The 25,834-nt window shown below is 41.6% G+C and overlaps 1 protein-coding gene across 4 annotated transcripts in view; it reads right to left on the reverse strand.

The window, feature by feature from the left end:
• cep192 (centrosomal protein 192) overlaps window positions 1-24,886 on the reverse strand; it is a 33,735-nt gene extending 8,849 nt beyond the window's left edge. The window contains exons 1-39 of one of the 4 annotated variants that reach the window (XM_062422663.1): window positions 24,831-24,886; window positions 23,932-24,176; window positions 23,428-23,538; window positions 22,870-23,027; window positions 22,452-22,504; window positions 22,037-22,178; window positions 21,761-21,876; window positions 21,487-21,582; window positions 21,226-21,378; window positions 20,865-21,015; window positions 20,217-20,434; window positions 18,226-18,348; window positions 17,524-17,670; window positions 17,135-17,411; window positions 16,883-17,032; window positions 16,707-16,771; window positions 16,218-16,442; window positions 15,839-15,980; window positions 15,652-15,734; window positions 15,281-15,556; window positions 13,385-14,282; window positions 13,139-13,262; window positions 12,869-13,025; window positions 11,647-12,307; window positions 11,321-11,512; window positions 11,030-11,178; window positions 10,638-10,868; window positions 10,381-10,506; window positions 9,986-10,126; window positions 9,683-9,746; window positions 9,340-9,479; window positions 8,188-8,280; window positions 7,649-7,767; window positions 7,244-7,441; window positions 5,841-5,931; window positions 5,338-5,517; window positions 2,476-2,736; window positions 2,204-2,325; window positions 288-397 (exon numbers count right to left, since the gene is read on the reverse strand). In XM_062422663.1, the coding sequence (XP_062278647.1) occupies window positions 288-397; window positions 2,204-2,325; window positions 2,476-2,736; window positions 5,338-5,517; window positions 5,841-5,931; window positions 7,244-7,441; window positions 7,649-7,767; window positions 8,188-8,280; window positions 9,340-9,479; window positions 9,683-9,746; window positions 9,986-10,126; window positions 10,381-10,506; window positions 10,638-10,868; window positions 11,030-11,178; window positions 11,321-11,512; window positions 11,647-12,307; window positions 12,869-13,025; window positions 13,139-13,262; window positions 13,385-14,282; window positions 15,281-15,556; window positions 15,652-15,734; window positions 15,839-15,980; window positions 16,218-16,442; window positions 16,707-16,771; window positions 16,883-17,032; window positions 17,135-17,411; window positions 17,524-17,670; window positions 18,226-18,348; window positions 20,217-20,434; window positions 20,865-21,015; window positions 21,226-21,378; window positions 21,487-21,582; window positions 21,761-21,876; window positions 22,037-22,178; window positions 22,452-22,504; window positions 22,870-23,027; window positions 23,428-23,538; window positions 23,932-24,104 (6,916 nt within the window). In that variant the 5' untranslated portion in view covers window positions 24,105-24,176; window positions 24,831-24,886. The other 3 variants (XM_062422661.1, XM_062422662.1, XM_062422664.1) reach the window with 3 other exon arrangements.
• Window positions 24,887-25,834: the final 948 nt, after the last annotated feature.

A 25,834-nucleotide genomic window follows, 5' to 3' on the forward strand; every position in this document is an offset into this window, starting at 1 on the left:
TACATTTTAGAATCATTTGTTTTTCCAGTAACATTCTGTAAGTGAAAGATGTATACTTTAAACAAATATACTTCCAAATAAAACCTCTATATAAACTCCTAAAACAACCCCAATGGTTAGAACATTACATATAGACGCTATTGTGAACTGACTATATGAATCACTCGAGATTCATTCATCAATTAATAAGCAACAAAGTAGCAAAACAAAGTCTAAAAACTTTCATTATTATCTCCAGCACAGACATCCTTGGTGGTTTTTTGTCATTCATAACTGGGACATCTTACTTTCTGTCACATTTTCTTCTCCCAGGAACTTCTCATTAAAGTCGATGTTTTTCAGCAGACTGTTGTCAGACAGAGCCTTCTGCGCAGCCTCTGGTTTGCTCTGAAGCAATCTGAAAGAACAAAAAACACAAACTCACTGTAGTGGGAATAAAAACAGCTTTCTCACAAAAACAGAAGCCTCTGGAGCTGGATCTACAAACTATTAGCACTTTTAATGACTTTAAAAACAATTCTGATGTATTTGAAACTACAGCAGCAGAATATAAATAACCTGTGGGCAGCAGCACTGGAGCTTCATGATTCTGGTCAAAATGAGAATCACGCTGCACTAAGAATTGAGATGACAACTTTCTGTCTATGGATCTTAGGGACACCATTTTTAGTGGAAAAATGATTTATTCTGTATATCGTCTTCATGTAAACAGAACTTAGAAACAGAATTATCATTTTTTATACAAACAGCTTTTCTTTTTCAAAATGATGCACTATTCACATTTCTGCCTTGACTGCATCTCAACATGTAACATCAGTGTAAAGTTGATAATACAACATGACGAAAAGTGGCAGAGAGGCATATAGTATTATTGGTTTGATTGAGTAACTTCATCCCCAGGTCTGAGCCTAACTCCACCCACTGCAGAATTATGAAGTGCTAGAAAAAAGGTGGGCAAGGTGCTGAGAGGGGGGAGTTGCTCTGTGACATCCCCACGCTATAGAAGAATGATGATGATAATAAAAAATAATAATAATGATTAGAGGAAGACAAAGACTGCAACGACATTTAAACAAGCCAGAAGACATTTTTAAATAAACCTAAATAAAAGTCTGTGTGTAATATGGTTTATTTTCACATGAAGACAGTTGTGGCTTCAACAGCTAACAGAAAACTCTCTGTCTGGGACTGTCCAGTACAGAGCGGAGCTGTGGTTCAGTAACCGTTTTAAACTAAGATGTTATCAGCTGATAAGTGCAGGAACAGACAGGTGGAGAGCTACAGGATGAAATGCGAAGGGTATTACTGCTGTTTTTGTGGCTGCCAGCAGCGTTTAATCCCAGACAGTCACAGACAGAGATTTTCTCCAGCAGGTCAGTGCTGCTGTCAGCTGCTGAAACTAAAACTGTCAGAATATATTTGAAAAACAGCGCAGGTCTGGGGTACGTGGACGTTCTATCATTGATATAAATTACATGATGTAAGAGAACTCCCAAACAGTCGACTCTATATCAGCACTGGCCTCGCCTTTTCAGGACTGACTTTAAACAGCAGATGACACGTTGAGCCATTTTCAACCCATGAAATGCAGATTTTTATTATTTTGGTGTCAACAGACTATAATTTAGTTTACAAAAACATGTTTAAGTGTGCAGTATCTCTTTAATGCAAGGTCTTCCCAATGCTCTGCTGGATGTTTGAGTGGCTGCGTGATGAAGATTTTCTGCTTAAGTGCTTTAGACTGTCATCATTGTCTTTGAATCAGGCTCCACATTTCAGACTTTGGTGTTTTTCCTCAAAACTGACAGTTGATAAACCCACAATCACTGAGTTTCCATAACTGGGGACTGGTTGTGTAAATGAGGAAACTACAAAGAATGAGTGGTCTTAAAGAAGTCAACATGTTCAGCTCTGCATTGGTCTCACTGTCTGCATTTGTAAAATCATTATCCAGATCTGCACCGATTCTCATGAGGACAACAAACTCATTTTACACAGTGATAAAACTAATTTATATTGACAGTTACAGCAACACAGAGCGGTGCTGTCATGCTGGAGATTGATACAATCACTTCAGTCCAGAGAGACTCACAGGATTCGTTCATCAGGAAATGTTTCACTGTATCACAGCTTTGAATCAAACTGCTGACACGGCTACTTAAACAGCATGAAAACAAATAAACTAAGTGTTGGAAGGTCTCACCCTCTGTACTGCTGCCTGGACACCTCATCTCCACAGAACAGCAAGACAGTAGCCAGCAGGGCGCTATCTGACTGACACAGGCTCTGCTCTCTCTTGGTGGACTTTATGAGCACAGTAATCACCTGAAAAACACACACATAATTAGTGACCATATTCTAGCATACATAAGACAAACAGAGCAAGAAAATAAACTATAACTACAGCTAAGAGAAAAGCAAGGTCAGGTTTTACTGCTAAACATGAGTTCTAGTGTCTTGTATCCTCTCTCCTACCTCTTGCGTTCTCTCCTTCAGTACAAATTGTGACGGGGCGAGGCTGATGACAGTAGGCTCCATTACTTTTCGGGTATGCACATCTGAGAAGGCAATGGCTTTGATGAAAGCTGCTCTGGAGCCGGTGTTCCTCACACACAGGCAAACCTTGCTAACACGCCCCACAGCGATGTCTGTCAGTGTGGCCACATAGCCGTCCGCCTGTTTCCTCTGCTCCTCCAGGATGATGTTGCTGGTGCCGCCGTAGCCTGAAAGTGGAATCTGACGAAGACAACCGCCAAATTTTACTTATAATAATAATAATAATAATAATAATAATGCATTTTATTTAAAGGCGCCTTTCAAAGCACTCAAGGACACCTTACAAGGCACAAAAACACGACAACAGTACATCAAACATTAAAAATCAGGTACATTTTAGTGCAAAGATAAAGAAATAAATATGAATGTGACTATAAAGTGCATCAGTGCAACAAATAAGCAAGAACATGATTGCATAGTTAGTGTGAGACAGAGTATGCCACTGTGAATAAGTGCGTTTTCAGGCGGGATTTAAAGGTGGAAACAGAGTCCGAAGTGCAAATGTCTGGTGGGAGAGAGTTCCAAAAGCGGGGGGCAGATCGGCTGAAAGCTCTTGACCCCATGGTAGTTAAGTTAAAAAACGGGTCTTACTGTTCACCAGGAAATGTATAAACAACATCTACAGCTCTACAAAGACACCCTGAACTCTACCCGCTCCTCCTACTACTCTGAAATCATCCAGTCTGGCAGCAGCAATCCAAGGACCCTCTTCACCACCATTATCACACTCCTCAAACCAATGGACACCATCTCACACTCCTTCTCAGTTGAGAAATGCAATAACTTCCTATCCTTCTTCAGTGACAAAATCAGCACAATCCACAGCCAGTTGACCACCTACCCCGCTCCATGTCCCGAACCTGGGCCCCCCCTAACCACTGGTAAATCCCTCTCCACCTTTGCTACCATCACCTCCTCTGATCTCTCCTCCACAGTCTCAACCATGAAACCATCAACCTGCAACCTTGACCCGCTTCCCACCGCACTTCTAAAGGCCTTTCTCCCTGCTCTCACCACCCTCATCACAACCACTGTAAACTCCTCTCTTTCCTCTGGCCATGTCCCCTCCTCCCTAAAGCTTGCATCAGTCACCCCCGTACTAAAGAAACCCGGCCTTGATCCTGATTCCCCTAACAACTACCGCCCCATTTCCAATCTGCCTTTTCTATCAAAAATCCTCGAACGTGTTGTTACCAAACAACTCATCACCTACCTAGACTCAAACGACCTCTTCCAATCTGGTTTCCGCTCTAAACACAGTACAGAAACTGCCTTCCTCAAAGTGACAAATGACCTTCTGCTATCCTCTGACACCGGCTCCCTCAACATCCTCATCCTCCTTGACCTCAGTGCTGCCTTTGAAACGATCCACCACTCCATTCTCATCTCCCGTCTTCAATCCACCCTTGGCATCACTGGCACCGTCCTCTCCTGGCTCAGATCCTATCTCTCCGACAGACACCAATTCATTGCCATCAACAACTGCCAATCAGCCACTGCTCCTCTCATCCACGGTGTCCCCGAGGGCTCTGTGCTTGGTCCACTCCTCTTCATTCTATACATGCTTCCACTTGGTCAGATCCTCCGTCTCCATGGTCTCCAGTTCCACTGCTACGCCGATGACACACAGCTTTACCTCCCCTCCAAAACCATCACTGCCTCCACCCTCTCAACCTTCTCCAACTGTCTGACTGCCATTAAGACCTGGATGCAAAATAACTTCCTCAAACTCAACTCCAACAAATCCGAAGTTCTCATCATTGGTCCTGACTCCCTCACCCACTCCACTCAGAACTTCTCCCTCAACATTGACGGCTCCACCATCACCCCCTCCACCAAAATCCGTAACCTTGGAGTTATCCTGGATCCCACTCTCTCCTTCCTCCCCCATGTCAACCATATCACCAAAACCGCCTTTTTCCACCTCCGAAACATCGCCCGCCTCCGCCCCAACCTGTCTACTACCGCTGCTGAGACACTCATTCATGCTTTCATTACATCAAGGCTCGATTACTGCAACAGTCTTCTCTACGGCACCACCACCAAAGTCCTCAAACTCCAATACGTCCAGAACTCTGCTGCACGCCTCCTCACCGGTACCCGCTCCAGAGAACACATCACACCTGTCCTCCGTGAACTTCACTGGCTTCCAATCAAACACAGAATCAACTTTAAAATCCTCCTCACCACCTACAAGGCCCTCAACAACTTAGCACCCCCCTACCTTGCTGACCTCCTTCATCACCACGCCCCCTCCCGATCCCTCAGGTCCGTCTCTGCCAACCTGCTACAACTCCCCCGGACTAAGTGCCGGACCTGGGGTGATCGGGCCTTCTCTGTTGCTGCCCCCACCCTATGGAATTCACTCCCCCCTCACATCAAAATCTCCCCAACCCTCTCCTCTTTCAAATCTGCACTAAAAACACACCTTTTCATACTAGCCTTCAACTCCTAGCTCCCACTGGACTCGTCATGTTTTAACCTTTGTTTTTGTCTTCTTTTGTTTGTTTGTTTTTTAACCTTTTATAACTTATAAACATTTGTTTCATAGCTTTAAATAGGGAAATAGGGAAATTGTAAAGCGTCTTTGAGCACCGCATAAAGCGCTATATAAGTTTGATTTATTATTATTATTATTAAGTTGGCAGATGGGGCAAAGAGCTGGTTGGCGGAGCCAATAGCCCAAGCCTTTCTATAGAAGGACTGAAAGCAAATAGGACAAAAAAAATAGAGAAAAGATGCAGAAGGGAGAATTCAATGGAGAGAAAAAAGCATCCTCACTGTGAATTTGACTCCTGGCTGTGAAGGACGGACTCCAGACTGTTTGATCTCCAGCTTGGCCAACATGCAGGCCACCCTGGTGGGAGCGAAGAGAAGGTGGATGGTCACGTCCTCTCTGGGACGAATGGACAGCTCCCCGTGTCGGGTCAGACGCTCCTCAGGACTGAACATACTCTGGAGCTGAGACACACAAGTATATATTCTTCACATTTGAACTTTATAGCAGCAGAAACATCTTTGGTAATTAGTCAAAATGCAATCTATAATGACTTTACAACATTTCACCATGCTGAGAGTGGTATGAGTGTAAATATTTCTATTTTATTAGATGAGAAAATGCAGATATTGCCATATTAAGGTGTTCAATATAGGTCTCTTCTCTGTCTTGCTACATGTGCCTTCATGATCAAACTGGCTGTACAAAGAAAATAAGTTTAAAAGCACAATACACTTGAAATTAATATAAAAGTTTGAGAAGTTTTGAAGTAAACATTATAATGTACCTGAAAACAGTCCTGATCTTGACCACGAATAAGCAAGCGCAGCTGCTGTGTGGCGTTGGTCGAGTTGTTCCTTAGAACCAGCTTCTGTTGGCTGAAAAACAATGACAGCTGTTGGTTATGTGATAATAGTGTGCAGGTGTTCTGTGTCAAACTTATTATCTCTGACAAACTTTGCTTAAATGGTGTTTCTGAAAATGAGTCATTATCAAAATGTCTTCATTTGTGTAGGATGGCCAACTCAGACTGTCTGATCTGTGGAAACTGTTCTATGTTTTTTTTTCTTTTGATCATTTCTACCATAAAACTTTTAATTGTATTTAAATGTCTCTTATTTTGCCATTTGTTGTTTTTATATGCTGCCTTGATGCTTTTTATGTTTTATGTAAAGCACTTTGAATTGCATTTTTGTTGAAATATGCTATACTAATAAATTTGACTTGCCCTGGCTTTAATACCACTGTTCCCCCTAAGTGCTTTCACTAGCAGCGTAGCACCAATGCTAAATGATGAACAACACTGCTGAAATTTGACATGTATTGTACATGATAAATAACAATCGCAAACCACACACACTTTCTCCTTTCTAAACTTCAGTCAGTATTTTCATGTCAGGAATATAGTATATTTTACTTTACTGTTATTTTGTTTCCAGTGGTATATCATTCAGTTTATAAATGACTTTACTGTTGCTGCTCTAGAAACAATGTTTAGTTATATTAAACACATAACTTAATTCTAATCCTGTTCTCAATTAGCATTATTTCAGGACATAGTGCTTACTTCATTCTTGCAAATTAATGTTAGACTGTATTATGAAAAACTACAAACTGTGTTGCTTTTTTATAAATATTGTCATGATAATGGTCCAAGACCTCAACCCCTCCCTGACTGTGCTGAGGCATTTCATATTTGACATTTATTAAAATGACACTTATCTGGACCATCGGAGCCCTTCCGATGGTAAAAGCTCCTGTAAATGATCACTCACACATGACTCTGGACATGGATAAATCTATCTGGAACAGATCTAAGCTAGTTTTAAGTTATTCTACTGCCACTGTGCGCAAATACAGGTCCTGGTGTTGTGGGCTCTGTGGGCACAGAACAGCACCGCTGCTGGTTAAAATCCTCGGGGAAACACTGTAATACGGCTGTCTGTCCTTTCAATCAGTATAAATAAATTGTGCATTATGTTGAAATAGCTTCTGAGGAACAACACTCCCTGTAGACATTGTCTGTCCCTTTTCATAAATAACATTATACCAGCTTTAATAGAATAAGAGGAACCGGTGGGCCTTGAGTTTTTTTATTGATTACTTTCAAATTAATAATTGATACCTTGAAAGTGTTTTTCTGTTTCCACATAAGACACACAGTAATGGAAAAAGTGCAAAGTTGCTTACACAGCTCGTCCCAGAGTGACTCCTCCCCAGGCTACGAACTGTTTGTTAGAAAGAATTGGTGGAACGTCATTGGCCAGACCAGAACCAAAGACAGCAGCAGGGGGAAAGGCAGCTTTCCCAGAGTCCTCTGAGACGACCTCTCCTTTCAGGGTAACCTCATACTGAGGACCTGACGGCAGCACTAAGATGGTGAGAAGGCTGCAACACAACAAGCAGAACCAATTTATTCCCAAAGAATGAATTTAGATGTCCACTAAACATGTGACCAGATCTATCTAATACCCAACCCCTATTATAGAATGGATGAACTTGTGGTTTCTCATTTACAGGACTTTAAAGAAGAAATATGGTTGTTGCCCAGCTGGGTAACTTAAGCACATGCAGTAACACCAACTGTCTTCATACCTCTCTCTGTATTTCCTGCTGCCGTTTGCCCTGAAGGACACAACAATGCCTTGCTCCTCTCCCACTCTGAGAGTCAGCTCATCAGGTGTCACCAAGAAACAGTCCTCAGCATCACTGCTCTATAAACACAGGAGGAAAACAAGAAGGAACAGATGTGATAAGGTCAAAAGAGCAAAGAGAAAATATGTTGAATGTTGGTGAGACTGCAATGAAAAAGAAATGAAAAAAAAAAAAAGAGGAGTACAGTGAGGCAAGAAAGGGTGGGACCAGGACAGAAAATGAGGAAGAGGAGGAACGAAAAGAAACAAAAAGGTAGAAAAAGAGTAAGAAAATGGAAAAAGGGATGAAGAGAAAAGATAAGCAGACAGGGAGAAAGTAAAAAAAATAAAAGAAGAGAGAAATAAAAGAAGAAAGAAGAGAGAAGAACAGGAGAAAAATATCATTGAATCCCCACTGTATGTGCGACAGTCTGAGCTCAAAATGTCACAGAGGCTTACCCAAACCCCAGATCTAATAAGAAAAGTAAAGGTCAGAATTACCTTGAGTTTCAGCTGCACATCAATGTTTCCTGCATTCTTTAATGGCAGCGTCTGTTGACTAGATTTACCCAGCGGAGCACACAGGCTGACAGTCTAGACAAAGGAAGCACACAAAACAGTTCACTGCCAACTTTACAAAGGCCAAAAAAAAAAAAAAGAAAAAAAAAAGAAATATGATGATTAAAAAAAAGGTTAAAACCATATGTGTTAATGATTATTTGAATTTCTACATAGATGTAGGATATGATTTGAAACATTTTAAGAGCTTGTGCATGGAAATCCATTCAGGTGGTCATATGTGGCAGGATTTAACATCAGACCTGTCACTGCTAACTCACTGGGGATGATTAAAAGCATCTCTGTATGATTCTCTCATGCTGGTCGGCTAGTACAAAATCTTTCAGTCATAATGAGTCGACAACTGCCACAAACAAAGTTCTTAGAGACATGTGTTAAGAGACTTTTTAGCTCCAACTTCAGGGTAGTTACTAAAATCCTTTTGCTTTAAAAAAAATGGAACAAAACACGTCTCCTTTCCAACTCTGTTATGAACATAAAATCTACGACACACAAAAAACACACAGCTCTGATCACGGCATCCACCATCTTGTTGTTTTTGAAGTTATATCTCATGCAGACATAACATTGGTGTACCAACCACTGGCTTGCATCACTTGAGTGTATCTATTGGTGGTTCGAAGCAAACATAAAAAAAAGCCCCTGAAGGTATGTAGTTCTCAGGGGAGCTCCCCAGTGAATAGTTCAGTCCCAGAACTGAAAGCACCCAGTGACTGGCCAGGTGTACTGTTAGTTGGTTCGTTAGCCATTTCTACATTAGACTCATTACTTTAATCAAAACATGGATTAGAGCATCTCATCTTCATTTGGCTAACTCTGCATATGTTTGACTGGGCTGGTTTGAAGCAGGGAGATGACAAGAACTTAACTCAATGTTCTAAATAGTGTAAACATTCACGGCCTTTCATAAGTGCAATGATTAAGTCAACATTAATAATAAGCTAATGAGAATATTATAGTTTCAGCCAACCTTTGAATAATTACATCCATGATTTTTCTGTACTATTGTTGTAGGTTTTACAGGTGAAGCTTCACTGTATCAGTCTGAAAACAGCCATATGGCAGCTTGACTACCTGCAGGTCTTTTGGAGCGTGGACCCTTGCGGTTCCAGACCTGGCTCTGACAGGAATACTCCTGATCACATGACTCGCACCAGGAGAGTCCACTTCAATGTCCACCCGAGCGCAGTACTCATCAGCTGGACCAAGCTCTCCTGACAAGCACAACCACAAGGAGTTAGCAGGGTTAGCAGAACATAACTGGGTTTGACTCCATCTGTAAAAATCTAATGCTTTGAAATAATTATAAATTAAATGACATTTAGAAATTAACCATTGCTATTAATATGAACGTAGTAAACAGTTCAAATCCATTAAGTTCAGTTTAAATACAGTATATTCAATTACGGCTGATTACCTGAAGAGGTTGTGTACTTCTGAGGAGCCTTGAAGTGAACCCAGACCATGAAGCTCTCTGGATTCTGGACAAAAGAAAGCAACATTTTGTGAGAGGAGTGACTTGGATCTGTGAAACTGCTTTATCCATAACACCTTGATATCCCTTCTTTCAGATTTCATTAAAAAATACTGATTCATTTTAGGGGAATACCGGTATTACTTAGGCTTTACAGAAAACAGTAGACGAAAACATGCAGCATGAAATAATGGAGTTAGGTGAGTGAGATGCTGACTGAGTTGGTAAGATATTGGCAACTCTTACCTCTCCGTAGGTGGCATGCATCACGTGATTCATTACAGAGGGAGAGGACACTGGGGTAATGTGACCAGCCTGCTGTGTTGCCTCAGATGTCATGGTAACAGGGTGCTTGGAAAAGGTGAAGCATCGCCATGCTGTAGCATTCTGGAGGAGAGATGATAACATGTAGAATGTTAAAACAAGTTCAATTTCCCCAAATAAAAAAGATTTCACTCAGTTAGAGAAGTCTTTACACCTTTGTATGATACAAACACTTAATCCCTGCCACTGGATGTCACTGTATCCCTTTGGTGTGTGTGTGTGTGTGTGTGTGTGTGTGTGTGTGTGTGTGTGTGTGTGTGTGTGTGTGTGTGTGTGTGTGTGTGTGTGTGTGTGTGTGTGTGTGTCTTTTGACTTACTGCACTGATGACCAGTCGGATGGGTACTGTAGCATGAGTCCTGTTGAATATTTTGAGAGGGAGGGATCTGGCACTGCCCATGGACAGATCTCCAAAATCCAGACAGCCAGATTTGCCGACTTCCACCTGAGAATCAATATTACCTTTAGTAAAGGTGAGGACAAGTATTGATCTACATCTAAAAATTATCTTTCTACACAAACACTGCCTGAATTTGTTATTTCAGATTATTTTTTTTAGATTTCTGAGGCCCTCACCTCTAGTGCAGGATTCTCTGCTATAGCAAACAGCACCACCCTTTTGGAAAAGATAGTGGCCCTGGCAGCCACCTCTGTCTCAGCGGATGCAGGCCAGGAGCAAACACTGAGAACACACTGGTACACACCAGCCTGAGGAGGAATGAACAACACCTTCTGGTCCTCTGTACTCTTAGGCCCAATGATCGTCTTGTTCTTCACTATCAGCCACTGGTACGGCAAGCTATCAACCTGTAGGGCATGGAAGATGGAAGCAAAAGTGAAAAGAAAAAAATAAATAGAGTGATTAGTTGGCCAGTTTTGCCTGATATGAAATGAATTCTCATGTTTGTTGAATTGGTTGTGTGACATTTTTATGGGCAGCTATGAGCAGTCCGTGGTAACCTTCTCACCTTCTCTCCGTCAATGGCCAAGCTCGTGACTGTGATCGACACTTGCTGCCATCTTTCGGAGGGGTTGAAGAGGCTGAGGGATGTCTGTGAAGCGATACCTACGCAGCAAGCGTGAGGGAACCGCAGCTCCTCTGGCACAACCACTTGACCTGAGGAGGACATGAATGAAATGAGGTAAACGGATACAAGAAAATGCAGAAGAGATAACGTAGGTAAAGACTCAATATTCAGCATTATAAATAATAAATAAAAATATATAAACTGCATATTGAGCACCATGAGCATTGCTACCTCTCAGTTCCTCAAGACCACCAGTCATCAGTGGCTCTGCCCCGTACTGACTGTAGGATTTCCCCATCATTCCCATGTCCTGCTGGCTCTGATTGGATCTAGGAAGGTGATGGGACCCTGCAGCACCAGGAATCCCCATTGGGGCTGATGTGGGTTGGACGTGTCTCACTGTTAGATCACTGTTGGGCATGCCTGAGGAAAGAAATAGTGAAATAGTAGGTTTAAACATCACACTGCCAAATGTTAGTGTAGAGTCATTACTACTGTTTTAACTCAGCAACTTTAAGAAAAAAACAACATGCTTGAAGAGGACACACCATAGAGACCATTTGCAGTTGATCCCACATGATAGGCACCAGGGTGTAATTGAGATTCAGGTCCTAAGTACTGCTGAGCCAGCTGAGAGTTGAAGAGAGAGCGTCCAACGAGGAGGGACTGCATATCTCCTTGGTGGGGATGGTCAATCAAGCCAGGACACTGAGGTTTAAAGCTGGGGATGGGCACGTAGTGAAGTCCCTCTGATGAGTAGGACGGAGGCATGCCAACTCCACCAGCATACACAGACGATGACACAGAGGTAGCAGGCCCCCACTGCTGGGTGCTGTGAGGAGCTGTGGCGGTGCTACTTTGCTGGATGTTCAGATTGCTACAATAACCTGAGTCCACTTTAGTGAGCTGCCTTACATTGGACTCAGAGGGGTGAATGTGGTTCCTGCAGCCTGCTGAGAGATCAGCTGTTCTGTTCCCAGGACAGTGGTAGTTACATTCACTCTGGCTGCGGGTACAGCTCAGAGCAGAACCACTGCGGGAGTGCTCAGGGCTTTTATAATGCTGTGGAGGTAGCGGGTCCAGACTTTTAGAGTGATGCGGTTGCAATTGGTCGAGGCTTTTGGGCAAACCGAGAATGTCCAGGTTAGACTCTGGTTCCACAGGTGGGGTTGGACTGAATCTGATTATGGTGGTGCTCAGTGCCATGGTACAATTATTCTGTAGAGGAAAAAACAACAGGTGGTCAATACCGAATTCACTATAATAGTGACACAAAAGAAAAATAAGAAAAACATAACTTTTGTCTGCAACATTTTATTTGAAGTCTCCCTCTTTTTTTTTTTTTCTTTAACATTTTTAAACATTTTAAGTACAGCTTTGGGTGACCAAAGGAAGAGTTACACAGAAACACTTCTAATCAAACCAATCTGCTTATAGTGTGTTTAAAATCATGCATTAACTGTTTATATAGTGCTTGTAAATGCTAATAGTAGGGCTTTAAGTAAAGTGTTACCCTTTTGTGTTTTTTGGGCTGCTTTTTTAAAAATCACATGGTATTATCATATGTTCAATAATAATCTCATTACTGCCACAGTGCAGCATAGAGTTAGAGGACACTTACAACATTACAGTAATAATGTGCTCATTGTAAATATTTGACATTGCAATTTGAAATAATAATAATAATAATAATAATAATAATTAATGATGTGGAGTGGTAATGAGAACACTCCAGGTTAGTATATTAGTCTATTTAGGATATCTGATTTTGTGTGGTACCTTTGGCCTTTCTGGTGTAGGTATAACAGTGCTCTCATTCATTGAGATGTATGTGAGCCTGCTGAGACTCGGGCTTTCGCAGATAGACTGAGGAGAGAGGTCAAGACTTGGACGTTTGTCTGGCAGACCACCACTGGACGATGAAGGCGACACCATACTGTGAAGACAAGACAACAGTGGAACAACGTCATGAATGCAAATGTCTGATCTCTACGTCAGATAAATAATGGCAAATTCTACCAGACAACAGAGCAATATGTGATACAATACCTATCAGTACTGGGAGGAGAGGCCTGACACGGAGACGATTGAGTAAGAGGAGAGGTGGACGGTCTGAAGTTATACTGTGTTTGTGTCTCCTCAGCACAGGGCTCAGGAAAACCCTTGGGCACTTCTGAGAAAACAAAAATAACATTAAACATTCAGGTTCATAAAGTCACTATTCTCACAGGGGCTTCCTCTGCTGATTATGTACAGGAAAGTGTATACTGATCACATTTTCTGGCTTTTACTCACCTGATGCAATGTCTACTGGAGGCTGGCTGTTTTGGCAAGAAAAGCCCACGTGTTTCTCCACAGGTCTATGTGACAGAGAAGCAGCTGTGACACTCCTGGGAGGGGCTTTCCTCTCTGGAGAGTTACTTTGTCTGTCATACTGCTGCTGGCCTGCGCTCCTCGCCCTCTGTGTCGGCTGAGAGGAACCTTTAAAACAAGGCAGGCCTGACTGCCCTTTCCTCCGCTCCGGGGAGGTTCCTGGCACGCCAGGTGAGGCAGCAGGGCTTTTATCACTCCTTTGTGAAGCTTCTAAGGAAAACCTAATGTTGTTGGATGCTTGTGGGTTCAGTTCTCCTGGCTTGATTCCATTTTCTGTGGGGGTCCTGCCTGAGGAAACACAAAACTTGGTAGCAGAGGACGCAGCTTTATCATATGCTGCCATTTTGTCTGCGGGGGGCTTGAGTGTGGAAGATTGCCCTGAGCCCACAGACCTTCTGGCGGAGCTGGATGATGTACGAGGGCGAGGAATAGAGCTTCTTTTTGAATCACTATTATTATGGGGTGGTAGTGCATTTGAAAGGGATGCTGCAGATGAGCTAGTGTTTAATGTAGTGTCTCCTTTTGTGACTGTATCCTCTGTTTTGGTACTTGCAGGGTTTTGTTGAGTCTTGCTTTCCATCTGCTGAACTGAGCTGCTCTGTTCCTCCAGATATCCTGCCTGAAGGTTCCTCTGAGATTTCCTGAGGTTATCGGCCCAGCCGGTCAGGTCGAAGGTAGTGTGTGCCACCGAAGCGTCACTGCTGCCAGACACGTCAGCCTGTTTCAAATACTTCTCTATGTTAAAGGCGCTCAGCTCTCCAACACAGGTGCTCCTCTGCAGTGTGTCCAACATAACGCTCTGGTCTGCCTCAGGCAGGATCTAAGTAGACAGGAGATCAGTGGTTTTTAATTAGTAAAGATGAACATTTCAACAGGAAGTTCAAAGGTCATGCGTCCAAATAAACAAGCTATTATTTTAATGACGTTTTGAGCCCTGCCTGATTCCACTACAGATCAATGAATGAATTCCAGATCCTGATCATAATTTAAGTATTTTATATAATTCACCACAAAGTTTTTTTCTGAAGTCCTAAGATTGAAGGACTGAAACAATCAATTAAATCAACTGAAAGAAAATTAATATGAAACTTTTGATAATCAATTGTCTTATTGAATTGCCAAACATTCACTGGTTCTATTTTCTCCAGTTTGAGGATGGACAATGAATATTTTGGGGTTTTTCTGTTGGTTTCGACAAAGGGGGAAAAAAAGTAAGACATCATGTTGAGCTCTGGGGATCTGTGATGGGTATTTCTGTCATTTTATAGACCATACAACTAAACGATTCGTCAAGAAAACAATCTGCAAAAAAAACCCTGCAAATTAATTAATAATGAAAATTGTTATTTTGTTGTTTTTTCTAGAGCCTGAGATGACATATTCAAATCCTTTTGTTCAACCAAAAAGGCCAAACCCAAAGAAATTCCTTTTGAAATGACTCAAAAATGAAAAAAGCAGAAAGTAAATCACTTTTATTAAGCTGATACTAGCAAAAAAAGAAGTTTTTTGAAAAGTGACCAAAAGAATGAATCAATCATTGACTAATTAACAAACTATTTTCGGTTCATTTATTTTTTTTTAAATGTTGTGATAGACATTTTTATGAAAGCTGGAGAAGGATGAATCTATGGCATAACATGCAATATTGGGTTTTGAGCACTAGCCCTGGATCCTAACTATGTTATAATCCATTTATATGAAACTTCCAGTCATCGAAACATGAATGGAGTCATAATTTTGCATTTGTTTGAGGCAATAACCAACTGACGATACACACATTATATATCAAGGTTGTCTGAATAACATTCAGAGCCTTACATGTTCAGCTGGGTGTGGTTCCTCTGTGCAGCTGACAGCCGGTCCAGCAGGCCGGTTCCTCGCCCTACTTCTCTTAGACAGCTCCATGATCATGGCAGCCAGCTGAGACGGGTCAGTGCTGATGGATGCATCTGCAATGGCTGAGGCTATTGTGCTGATACTCAGCATAAGATGGCTGCTATTATTGTTGGGGGACACACAGCTCTGGTTACCCAAGCTTGACTCAGAGCCAGAGCCCTCACTGTGGTCAGGCAGTGCAACACGGTCAGTGTGATCCTAAAAAAAGGAGTAGTGATTATATGTCTGTCATACAGCCAGCCTTCTGATTCATAGAGCTATTTAAATATTAAATATGAAAACGACCCCTGTACCTCTTGTGCACATGGTGCAGGATCTGTATCACCTTTAGGTGATATCCTTTCACCTGGTGCCTCTAAGGTTTTGTCCAGGTCCTCTGCAAGAAGATGATAAGAATCAAGAATTACACAGAAAATCATCTGGAGAGAAACAAAACAAAAAAGGAGAGATCCCTTTGCCTCAACAATACTGTGAACACACCTTGGTTGAGTGTTTTGTCAGCTTCACTGAGCTCTGTGGTGTCATTGTGAGGAGAATCGTCTCTGGATGAGAGTCCTGAGGAGTGAAGCAGCGGGAACGGGTCCCTCTTCCCTGGAGAGGTAATGATGTAGCCAAAGGATGGCTGAAGGAACAAAGAACATGCTTTTAATACATGTTACAGTTCCCTCCCAGGACTTTAAAAACTAAGTAAAGAGGCACAGATGAATGCAACTTCAACTTTATTCCATAACAAGTCCCACCTATGGCTATATTTGTGAGTTAACTCTTTAGCAGACTCAACATGAAGTCTCCAAAAGAGAGCGAGAGAGAAAGTACATTTTAACTTTCAGTACCAAGCAAAGAGAGCACATTTACTGACCCGTTTAACCCCATCTACATCATCACTGTTGCCCAGACAGCCCAGGGCTTCAGAGCGCTGTTCAAAAAACTGCCCTAAAGAGAGTCGCAGGTAGCTTTGGTCCCCCTGCTTAAACTCTGAGGACACCTGGGAAGCCCTCATTAGGATGTGGCTGTTGGCAGGGACCTTCCAAGATGAGTCACTCTGAATGGTGGTGTTGGTGCTGGGTGGTTCAATCTGCTCCTCCTGCAAGAACAACAAGAGCCTGTGCTTTAAACTGAAATTCATAGCTGAGAGTTGTAGTTGTGTGTTAGTGAGTTCTCTTATGGCAGTAACACAAAACAATTAAATCATTAGTTAATTCTTTAAGTCATGCATGTTCACTGGACTATGACGAACAATATAGTCTGAGTGGATTTTGTTTATCTTTAGTGTGTGGTAACACTACTGGGTGTGATTCAGCCAATAAGAACTGAAAGCCTGAAAACGGGATAACTGCAAACTGTATACCTGCATGAATTGATTCTCCTTTTCAAATTCCTCTTGATCCTTCACAATCTTTTCCATAGCATCACCTGCAAAAGGAGGTAAAAGTATCTGTCCATTAACAGTATTTAGTAAAAAAACAAAAACACTATAGTACAGTTTCATAGTATTAGAATAAGAGTTGGGTAGTCAGTACGTACCGGGAGGAACAAAGTCTTCAGTCTGAAACTGGACAACATTCTCTGTTGTCTTCCCATCAACCTCTTTCTCAAAAGAGGAAAAATATGCCAAGTCTGTCACCCATTGCCCTTCTTCGTTCTGGTACACCACACCGTCAGTGGCATTGGCTCCTGAGGAGAAAAGCAGTGCTGTTCAGCTAGACATGACACCAATATGTATCAAGACTGAGTATTTATTATCAACTCAGTAAACTTCTGATCTAAATGTCAAACCTTTTTGAAACTCCAGCTCTAGGTTGTCTGGACAGTGGTTCCACCCATCATCTGAATCCTCTTGCTCCTGGAAGCTCTGGGAGAAATATTTGGGTTCTAGGGAGGTGGAGAGGAGATGGTTGTCATCCTCGCTGGTGCTGTCAGAGGCCTCAGGAGGAGTAGTATCACCACAGGGTCCTCCTCTTAAGCCCAAGGAAGGCCTGGCACCATCAGGCACATCTACACCATCATCATCATCGTCATCATAATCCTGGTCATTGCTTTCTGGGAGCAGCACCTGGCACATAAACAAAGTTGAGATTTAAGTGCAAATGTCTAACAAACTGTAGATGATTATAACAGATACTTGGGTCACTGCAAATCACATATTCCCCTGTAGCACATTGTACCTGAGAGAGGTGGAAGCTCGACTGGGTGCCTTGAAGGTGGGAGACAGTTAAGTCTTGTGGTCTCCTGGGTCCAGCTCCACCTCTCAGGTAGACAGAGTCCAGCAGTCTGTCAACAGCAGGCCCAGACTCTGTGCTCTCCATGGCATCCTGCCATTCAAATAGCATATTTTAGCCTTTGCTGCTTTTAATTTATCACTATAAATTTCCAGTGTGGAGTGGCACACATCTCACTGTTTCTAGGTCAGCTGCAGTTACTCAGACATTCACTTATCTGACATGTCACATGCTGACCGCCAACAGGGTTTTAAAATAGATATGTTGAAGTATGGACACAATAACATGGACATAGGAAAAGGAGTGGTAAAGCTTTTCAGTTAAGATTTATATTTTATGTTTATGTGTTTTATAAGTGTGATTTTCTACCCAAATCTACATTTTTGAGTATTCAGATTTTCTTTCCACTACAAAAAAAAGCCAGCTGCAAACTGTTTACAGCAACCCAACATCTGCAAGAATGAGTGTTTCATACTAAACTTAACTGCTCCTCTGCAAATTAAATTCTACTGTGAAAGACAAAGCAATGCCCTTAACAGTGTCACATGCAGCACATGTACACCTTATAAAAAATAGAGGGCACAGCCTGGTTAAAATGCCCATCAGTGGGTGAGTCCAACACTTGTCAGTATCTGCATCTGTGCTCACCAATGCCTCCTGCCGGTCCAGGACCATGCTCCAGTTGACTGGAGAAAGTCTCTGAGTTCCCCCAGAGGCCCCCATAGAGAAGCTGGCCTCCCCTGTTCCAACAGGACCCACACGGTCACCCATCTGCAAAACAACACAGACACTCCTGAAGCTGCTCTATACTATCAATGATTAGCACACAGAGATCATTATCATGTAGTGAGAGATTGGGACATTGTAAATTTTAAAGCGGTGCATGATAGTAAAGAATAATGTAAATCAAGCCCCCTAAAAGCCAAAAATTAACAATGATCACAAAAAAGAGTGTTAAAAAAAGATGAAACTACATTCATACAAAGTTCCCTGGCAAAATCCACACTCTGAGATGCTAAGAGTGTTTGTGTATAAAGTTTTAGGCACTTTAGATGTTTATCTATTATGTAATATCATCAGGGGTGTGTCTGCTTATCCCAAATGTATTCTGCAACATGACAATGAGCCCAAACATCCAGCCAGAGTAATAAAGAACTATCTTCATCAACAAGAACAACAGAGAGTCCTCCAGCAGATGGTTTGGCCCCCACAGAGCCCTGATTTTAACATCATGGCGTCAGTGTGGGATTACATGAAGAGACAGAAGCAGCTGAGTGAGTCTAAATCCACAGAAGAACAACTGTGGAAACTTCTCCAAGATACAAGGAACAATGAAGTACAGGTTTACTGTGTAGAAAGACAAAGCTGCTCACAACTAATACTGCTCTCATTTAGATTTCTGTTGTTCACTTCATATGAAGTTATCTAACAAATAAAAACTATTTATAGCATTATTTTTGAAAGCATCCTAACTTTTGCACAGTGATGTATATTACAGTAAAATGTTGCCAGCAATAAGTTTGTGTGAAATGTAAAAAATAGCAAAAATAAACATTAGGGATTTGATATTTTGAAGCACAGGTGTATCTAATGATCTTAATGAGTTTAACAGCCTCGAAGCACCCACACAGATTATTTCAGTTATGGCTAATTAGACATCTGTTCAGGCTGAAGTTTGATGTGTCTATGCTGGATTTACATGAGGTCACTGGGTTCAGGGTATCACCAGTTTAGTTAGTCTCTTTTCATAAACAGTCCAACATCATAAATGTGCTTCAGGGGGCATTACAGTCTGTACAGCAATACAACAACAATGATAAAAGTGTCATTTGTCTCACCCATAAGCTGGATTTATGCTTGAGGTTTTAATGACAGGCCTGCAGTAGGTATCTACAGTGTAGCTTTTAATTTATAGTTAATTGTTGGATTTTACCTTTTGATAACACCACCATGTCCATGTATCACAACATCCTGTATTGTATGCAGTTCGGTGGTGTTATGTTTTTACAGAATTCTCTAAACTGCCCCACTTGTCGCATACTGAATATGAGACTATTTTGTGCAGCTGTCTTGTTTCCATTCATTCATTCTCTGTGATGGAGAGTGCTAATCGTGGTGAGCAGAAGGTTTGCAGAGAAGAGAGGCTGCAACTAACAATTACTTTCATTATGGAATCAGAATTTACACTTTTTTAGCTTGAAACGACTCAAAACAATCAATTATCAAAACAGTTGGCTATTATTTTAATAGTTGGCAACTAATCGATTAATCAACTAATCGTTGCAGTTGTACTTGGCTCAATGTGCGTTTCCGAGGAGGAGCAGATTACTGAGTCTTTCTTCGACTTGCTTCATGTTGTCTTCTCTATCTACAATCAGAAGAAGATAACACAAGCAGAACTCACAGTTCTTAAATTCTCTATGTGGTGTCTCTGTAGCCCCCCTGTATGGCTACGTCATAATTCAATAAAGCAGAACTATAAACCTACCTCCACATGTGTAACAAAGCTAACAGGAGAGTCAGTTGCCAACATAGTCATGACAAGAGGATCGAGGTTCGAGGTTCGAAGAGTAAACCACAATTTAGAAATAAAGATTCGGTGCTAAATTGCTGATTAAAGACTCAGAACTCATTCTTACCTCAGTATGTCTGGAAAGGCTGGTCCTTCCATGTCCTGTCAGATTGTTCTGATCACCGTCCTCATCCCCACCAACAGCACTGCTACCCACAATCCCCAGCCCACGCAGGGCATCGTAGGTGGTCTGGATGTTAGCCGTTGGCAGCGGGATGGTTGAAACGCCCCCATCGTTTCCGCTTTCCTCACTCCCACTGCTCCCATCCCCTCCTCCTCCATCCCCTGATGTTATGAAATCACACACACAAACAAAAAAAAAACTGTCAGTCCCCTCAAGGGTTTAGGACTTGTGCAACTGGATCACTGGATTTTGAATTGGCTGGCAGACACATTTGTCTGGGGAAAGTAACTCAGTGACCAGCAGCAACAATAAAAAGGGAGAATGTCACTGCAATAACTGCAATTTTGGGAGCATATATTCACAAAACAATAAAGTTTTAAAAAAAGACTAGAAAAGCAAATGACTTTCCATTATTGAAACCAAACATTACTTGAACTGATATAAACTACGTAAAATGTATCATTGTCGACAGATTTATAAAACCAAACAGTTTATAAAAATGTAGATAAATCCAAACAAAGCTAAATATTTTATTTTCAAATACAATAGTGAAATGAATGAATCAGGAGGATTTTAAGCTGCATATTAAACCTGTGACAGGAGGGTTGATGACTTGTCCCTCAGCAGATCGTCTGTGTTCGATCCCGGACAGAGATGGACCTCCCCGGCCGCTGAAAGACTCATCATCAGAACTGCCTCCCTCTAATCCCGGCCTGAAACTGGGACGATTACTCTCTCCAACCTAGAACAACATGAAATACACACATAGACACACACGGACACAAAAACAAAAGTATGTTTTACAGGACATTTTAATGAATATGTTTAATTCATAAAAGAAAGACATTGGATGTATTTATAGCATCTAAAAGTTAGACATGGAGCCCAACCAACGCAGGATTTTTGAGGCTTTATAAAATCTATGAACAATATGCTGTGTACTATTTCTGACCAGCTGTCTGGAGGTGCTCGGCAGCATCCGTGTTCTGGTGGTATTGCTGTTCCTTCTGGCAGACTCCAGCTCATCCTCAGTGTCCTCATCACTGGCGGGACAGGAGTCCATACCTGTAGCAGCCAGACGTACATCAGGCATCCGGAAGTCCTCCTGAAGTAACAGCACACAAGACAGTGTTAGACATTACAAAGTTCGTTCTTTTACACCAGTTCCAACAATCACATGGGCACAAAACAGGTAGGGGGCGTATTTGCACACCTGGTCATAGTTATCAAGGAACTGGTGTCTGTACTGTTCAGGCTCTGTAGAACTGGGATTTGATAGGTCATCAGATGCAGATGCACCAGCCAGTCCCTATAAAAGATGCAATATATTTAACAAAGACACTGAGAAAACGAGATTGAGTGAGATTATGGTGATAGTGTTTCTTAAATTCAAATTGTTTGCTTTTGCAGAGTAGCAAAAGAGGAAGAGGACAAGCCATTAAAAGCACTATTTACTCATTTTATGGCAAAAGGAAGAAGAGTCTTACTGTTGCAGGGATCTCCTGGCCCTCCACTCTGCCCCTCTGCATGGCAGGAGGAACCAGTTTATTGAAGTAAATCTCCAGTTCATCGTCGGGCAGGTTGTTCAAATCAATGTCATCATCTGGTGATCAGACACATTCATGTTTAAACCAAGCATCATTACCAGCACCTCAGACCTCAGATTCTGTTTGATCCAAATATCAATCATCTATCCAACGTGTAACAGTGAGCACTGAGGGATGCAGGGATATAATTCAGGAGCTGGGGGATGAAGCTCATACCTGTAATGTCACTGTTCATGCTGTCTGCAGACATGAGCTTCTCATTTGCCAAAAAGCTAGAGTTACTGCCAGTGAAATGGTCACTGTCCACTCCCTCGCTCTGCACATAGTCTTCCTCAGCTGTAGCCGACAGCAGCTGGGCCTGTGAGGATTACATATGAGAGGAGAATGTAAAGGAGGGGATCCAATAACAATGTTGTTGACGATAAAAGCTTTTAGAAAGAATAATATTAATGCATGTACTGTAAAAAGACCATCAATAGAACTATACAGTATACATTTTAGGTAAACATTATAACTCATGTAATGCACTGATGAAACAACGTAGATGGTTAAGACTAGTGTTAACAAATACATATGTACAATCATTAAAATACAACTGCCAACTGAAAAAGCTTCCAAAACTGGTACCTACTTTGGCATCTACACTATCTCTATGTCCAAATGTGAGGAGCCCTGTTGACAGATCTGTAAGAGGAGGAAAAAGGGGGGGAAAAACAGTTGGTTTTACAGTGATATCAAGATTGGAAATGTATTTGTATCTACTTCAGAAAACATAATCATCAAGTGTTCCACACTATTAAGTGAAAATCGCTGTCCAAAGAAAACCCTGTATGTCCAAACTTGCTGATTTTGCCAGATAAATTAAGGATTGTTCCATCGTGGGTTGAAAAGAAGACCCTACTTGTCAAGCTAAACGAACCATTAACAAACTCTTTGGAGTCACAAAGCTGAAAACAGGGCTGTTTTTCTTACCTCATGAAGGGCTGGCATTTTGGGGACACATGGTTTTCTTTGAACAGCGACAAGGAGCTTTTTTTGCTGTGTTTTACCTGTTCCAAATTCAGTGGGTCGACCGAGGACTGAGTCTGCGTGTGTGGGGGGAAGACCATGCAGGGAGCCTTGGTTTCTGGATGCACACTCATCCAGATTAATTTTCACCAGCATGTCTGATAGACGGTGGGCTGCAATGAAGTCATCCGCATTTTCCCTAATGTAAATAAGAAAAAAGCCACATAATAAAAAACATGGGAAAAGGTAACAGTAGATAACTAATGTTAGATATGCCTGTCTATGAAATTAATATGCCAATTAAAAAAAAAAAACAAACCTGTAAGCAAAATAATGAATATTCAAATGTGTTGGCTGATTATAGATACATTCAGATGGTATGTAGTTAGCTTGGGGCTTTAGGTGACAAGATGAGTCTGTATATCTTGTGTGTCCTCTTAAAGTCACACGGATAAATTTAAGTACAGCCGTTACAGAGAACAATCAGCCGTTTCATTCTGATTCCAGGAACTAGAACAAGTTTTTCTTCAGATTTCAGAGACAACACTGACCAACATTAAACCAATAGTACAGTAGACTGTGTGTATGAATATACTCACAAGTCATCTTTGAAGCCGAGGGAAAACTTGGATTGTTCTCCAAAAGATGATTGTGAGTTTCTCTGATGCAGCTCTCTGCCCTCCAGATACGAGGCCTCAACTGGATCTCCTCTGTAAGACATGAGCACATGATATGGCTTTCACAAAAGAACTGGTTGTTAACAGACTAGGCAACTCTGCATCATTCTACAAAATCAAATTTAGCAGCTGAATATTGACTCATCATGAGCATCCCCCAGCCTTGTTCCTGTTACTCTTTTTTATTTTTAAAGGAAATTTAAAAGACCACAACTTGCTGCAGAAACTTCTCTTTCAGACACGTGTATCCATATACAGTTCTACATTTGGCAGGCATGTCTTAATAGCACAGACACTGCAAAAGAGGAATTAGAATAGTTTCCATATTAGGTCTCACACTAGTTAAATAGCCTTTGTGATGATTCAGAGGATGGCGCATGAGAGTGTTTCTACAACAAGTCACATCTGTCCCGACCAGCTCCCCACCTGTTGTCAGACTCAGGTCTAATTTTAGCCACTGTAGAGGCAGCCACTGGCAGTCCTGGGCCTGAACCCAATGTCACATTCCCCAGTGTAGCACGGCCACTGGTGCTGTCCAGAGACTTGCAGAGGAAACTGGGGAAGGCTTCATCTTCCAACTTGTAGAAACTGTCTGCCATTTCCTTGAATTGTGCAAGGTTGACAGCCAAATGTGGCTTCACGTCAGCTCAGGTGAAGACCATCTGTAATGCCTGGGGAGTAGAAATAGAAATAAGAGGGGGAACTACGCATCATATCACTTGGAAGAATACAGTGCAACGGTGGTAACTTAGAGCATGACTTGTGTGTTACTTTTCAACAGAGAAACGATCACCATTTTTTTTTTTTAAGTAACTATTTGAAAGTATGAGTAAACATGTCCATGCATGTTGTTCCGCAGGTGTCACATTTGTGTAATTAAAAGCAATTAGCGGCTAACTGCCTAAACACGCCGGGTTAGCTCACTTTTAACTCAAGCTAACTTAGACGCTAAAAACAAGACAGAAAAGAGGGTTTGTCAGCAAGCTTTAAATTTCAGTTCCTCCACTATTTTCAAACTTCAAGTTGGAGGAATGAGTTACAGACAGCACAGAAAAGTGGCTAACTAATTATTAAACAAGCTTCCTCAGTTTAACCCACTTCTTTCAAGACATTTCTTCCAAGTGGAGAATCAAATCATAACGTAAACGTTAGTTGGAGCCTAACTCACTCACATTCAACAGAAGCGGGCCGACACACAACGGCTCCTCCCCGACTCGAGTTTCGGCTTTATATACTGGTGCAGACACGTTGCAAGTTCTACACAAGCTACAAAATGAACTTTTCCAGCATCTGAAAATCACATTATTGCTTTAAACCAAACATACCAAACAAACAGTGCAACACCTCGGAGAACCAAACAGCGCCCAGACGCTACAGGAAGCCCGCCACAGCGTCATTTCAACAGGGCGGGACTTCACAAACTTGAGAGCAATTTGATTGGACAATTAAACTGAGAGGGAGGATATTTTTACACGTGATAGGGTGAAATTCGTGTCACTTGTTGGCTTGGACACACTTGGGACAGCTTGAAAAAATAGTCCATTGATGTATCAATAGAGTGTCTGTCCTAGATGAAAGAGAGAAGGGTGTGTTTTATAGAGTCAGCTGTAATGTATCTGATGAAAAAAAAGAAAGAAAAGAAAACACCATAATTTGTTTACTTGAGCATTAAATATTAAGTATGGGTGCTTATAGAATGAAGCATTCAGAATAAAGCTATTTTAAAGAAGCTTCCAGGTTTAAGTACATTTGATATACCTCTCACATAGAACTGAGGGGTGCAGTATGATACTTCTAACCAAGTGGGGAGTTTATTGTACTGTATCATGTGTTCTACCAAGCAGCTGCAAGAAAGCCTAGGTTAGCAGACAGCTGCCTGCTGAGAGAGCTACCATCCCATGCATTCCAGTTTTTGACAGTCATCTATTTGAGTGAGCCATGAAATGAAATTTTATCCTCACTATCAAAACACACCATTTATTTCTCTTATATTGTGAGCAAAACTGCCTCATATTCACTCATAATCCACAGGGAAATATCTTATACTGTATCTGCCTCCAGAGATGAGAGAGATACCAAGAGCTGCAGAATTGGTAGATGACACTTCAGCAAGGGGGAATGTCTCCAACATGGACTCATATGAAAAGAGCTGTACCAGGTTTTTCAGATTCATAAAACAGGCTCCCTCCAGGTGAGTTTCTAGAGAATGATGCAAGCTTATATCATTCATGAAGTGTAAAAAAATAAAGTATTTTTCCAACCAAATAGAGAATGCCAAAATACAGTGGATCTATTTATAGCCAAAGAACTGCATGATGATGAATCATGA

The sequence above is a fragment of the Scomber scombrus genome, chromosome 7 (genome assembly GCF_963691925.1).
Source record: "Scomber scombrus chromosome 7, fScoSco1.1, whole genome shotgun sequence".
In the NCBI taxonomy this organism is placed as follows: domain Eukaryota; kingdom Metazoa; phylum Chordata; class Actinopteri; order Scombriformes; family Scombridae; genus Scomber; species Scomber scombrus.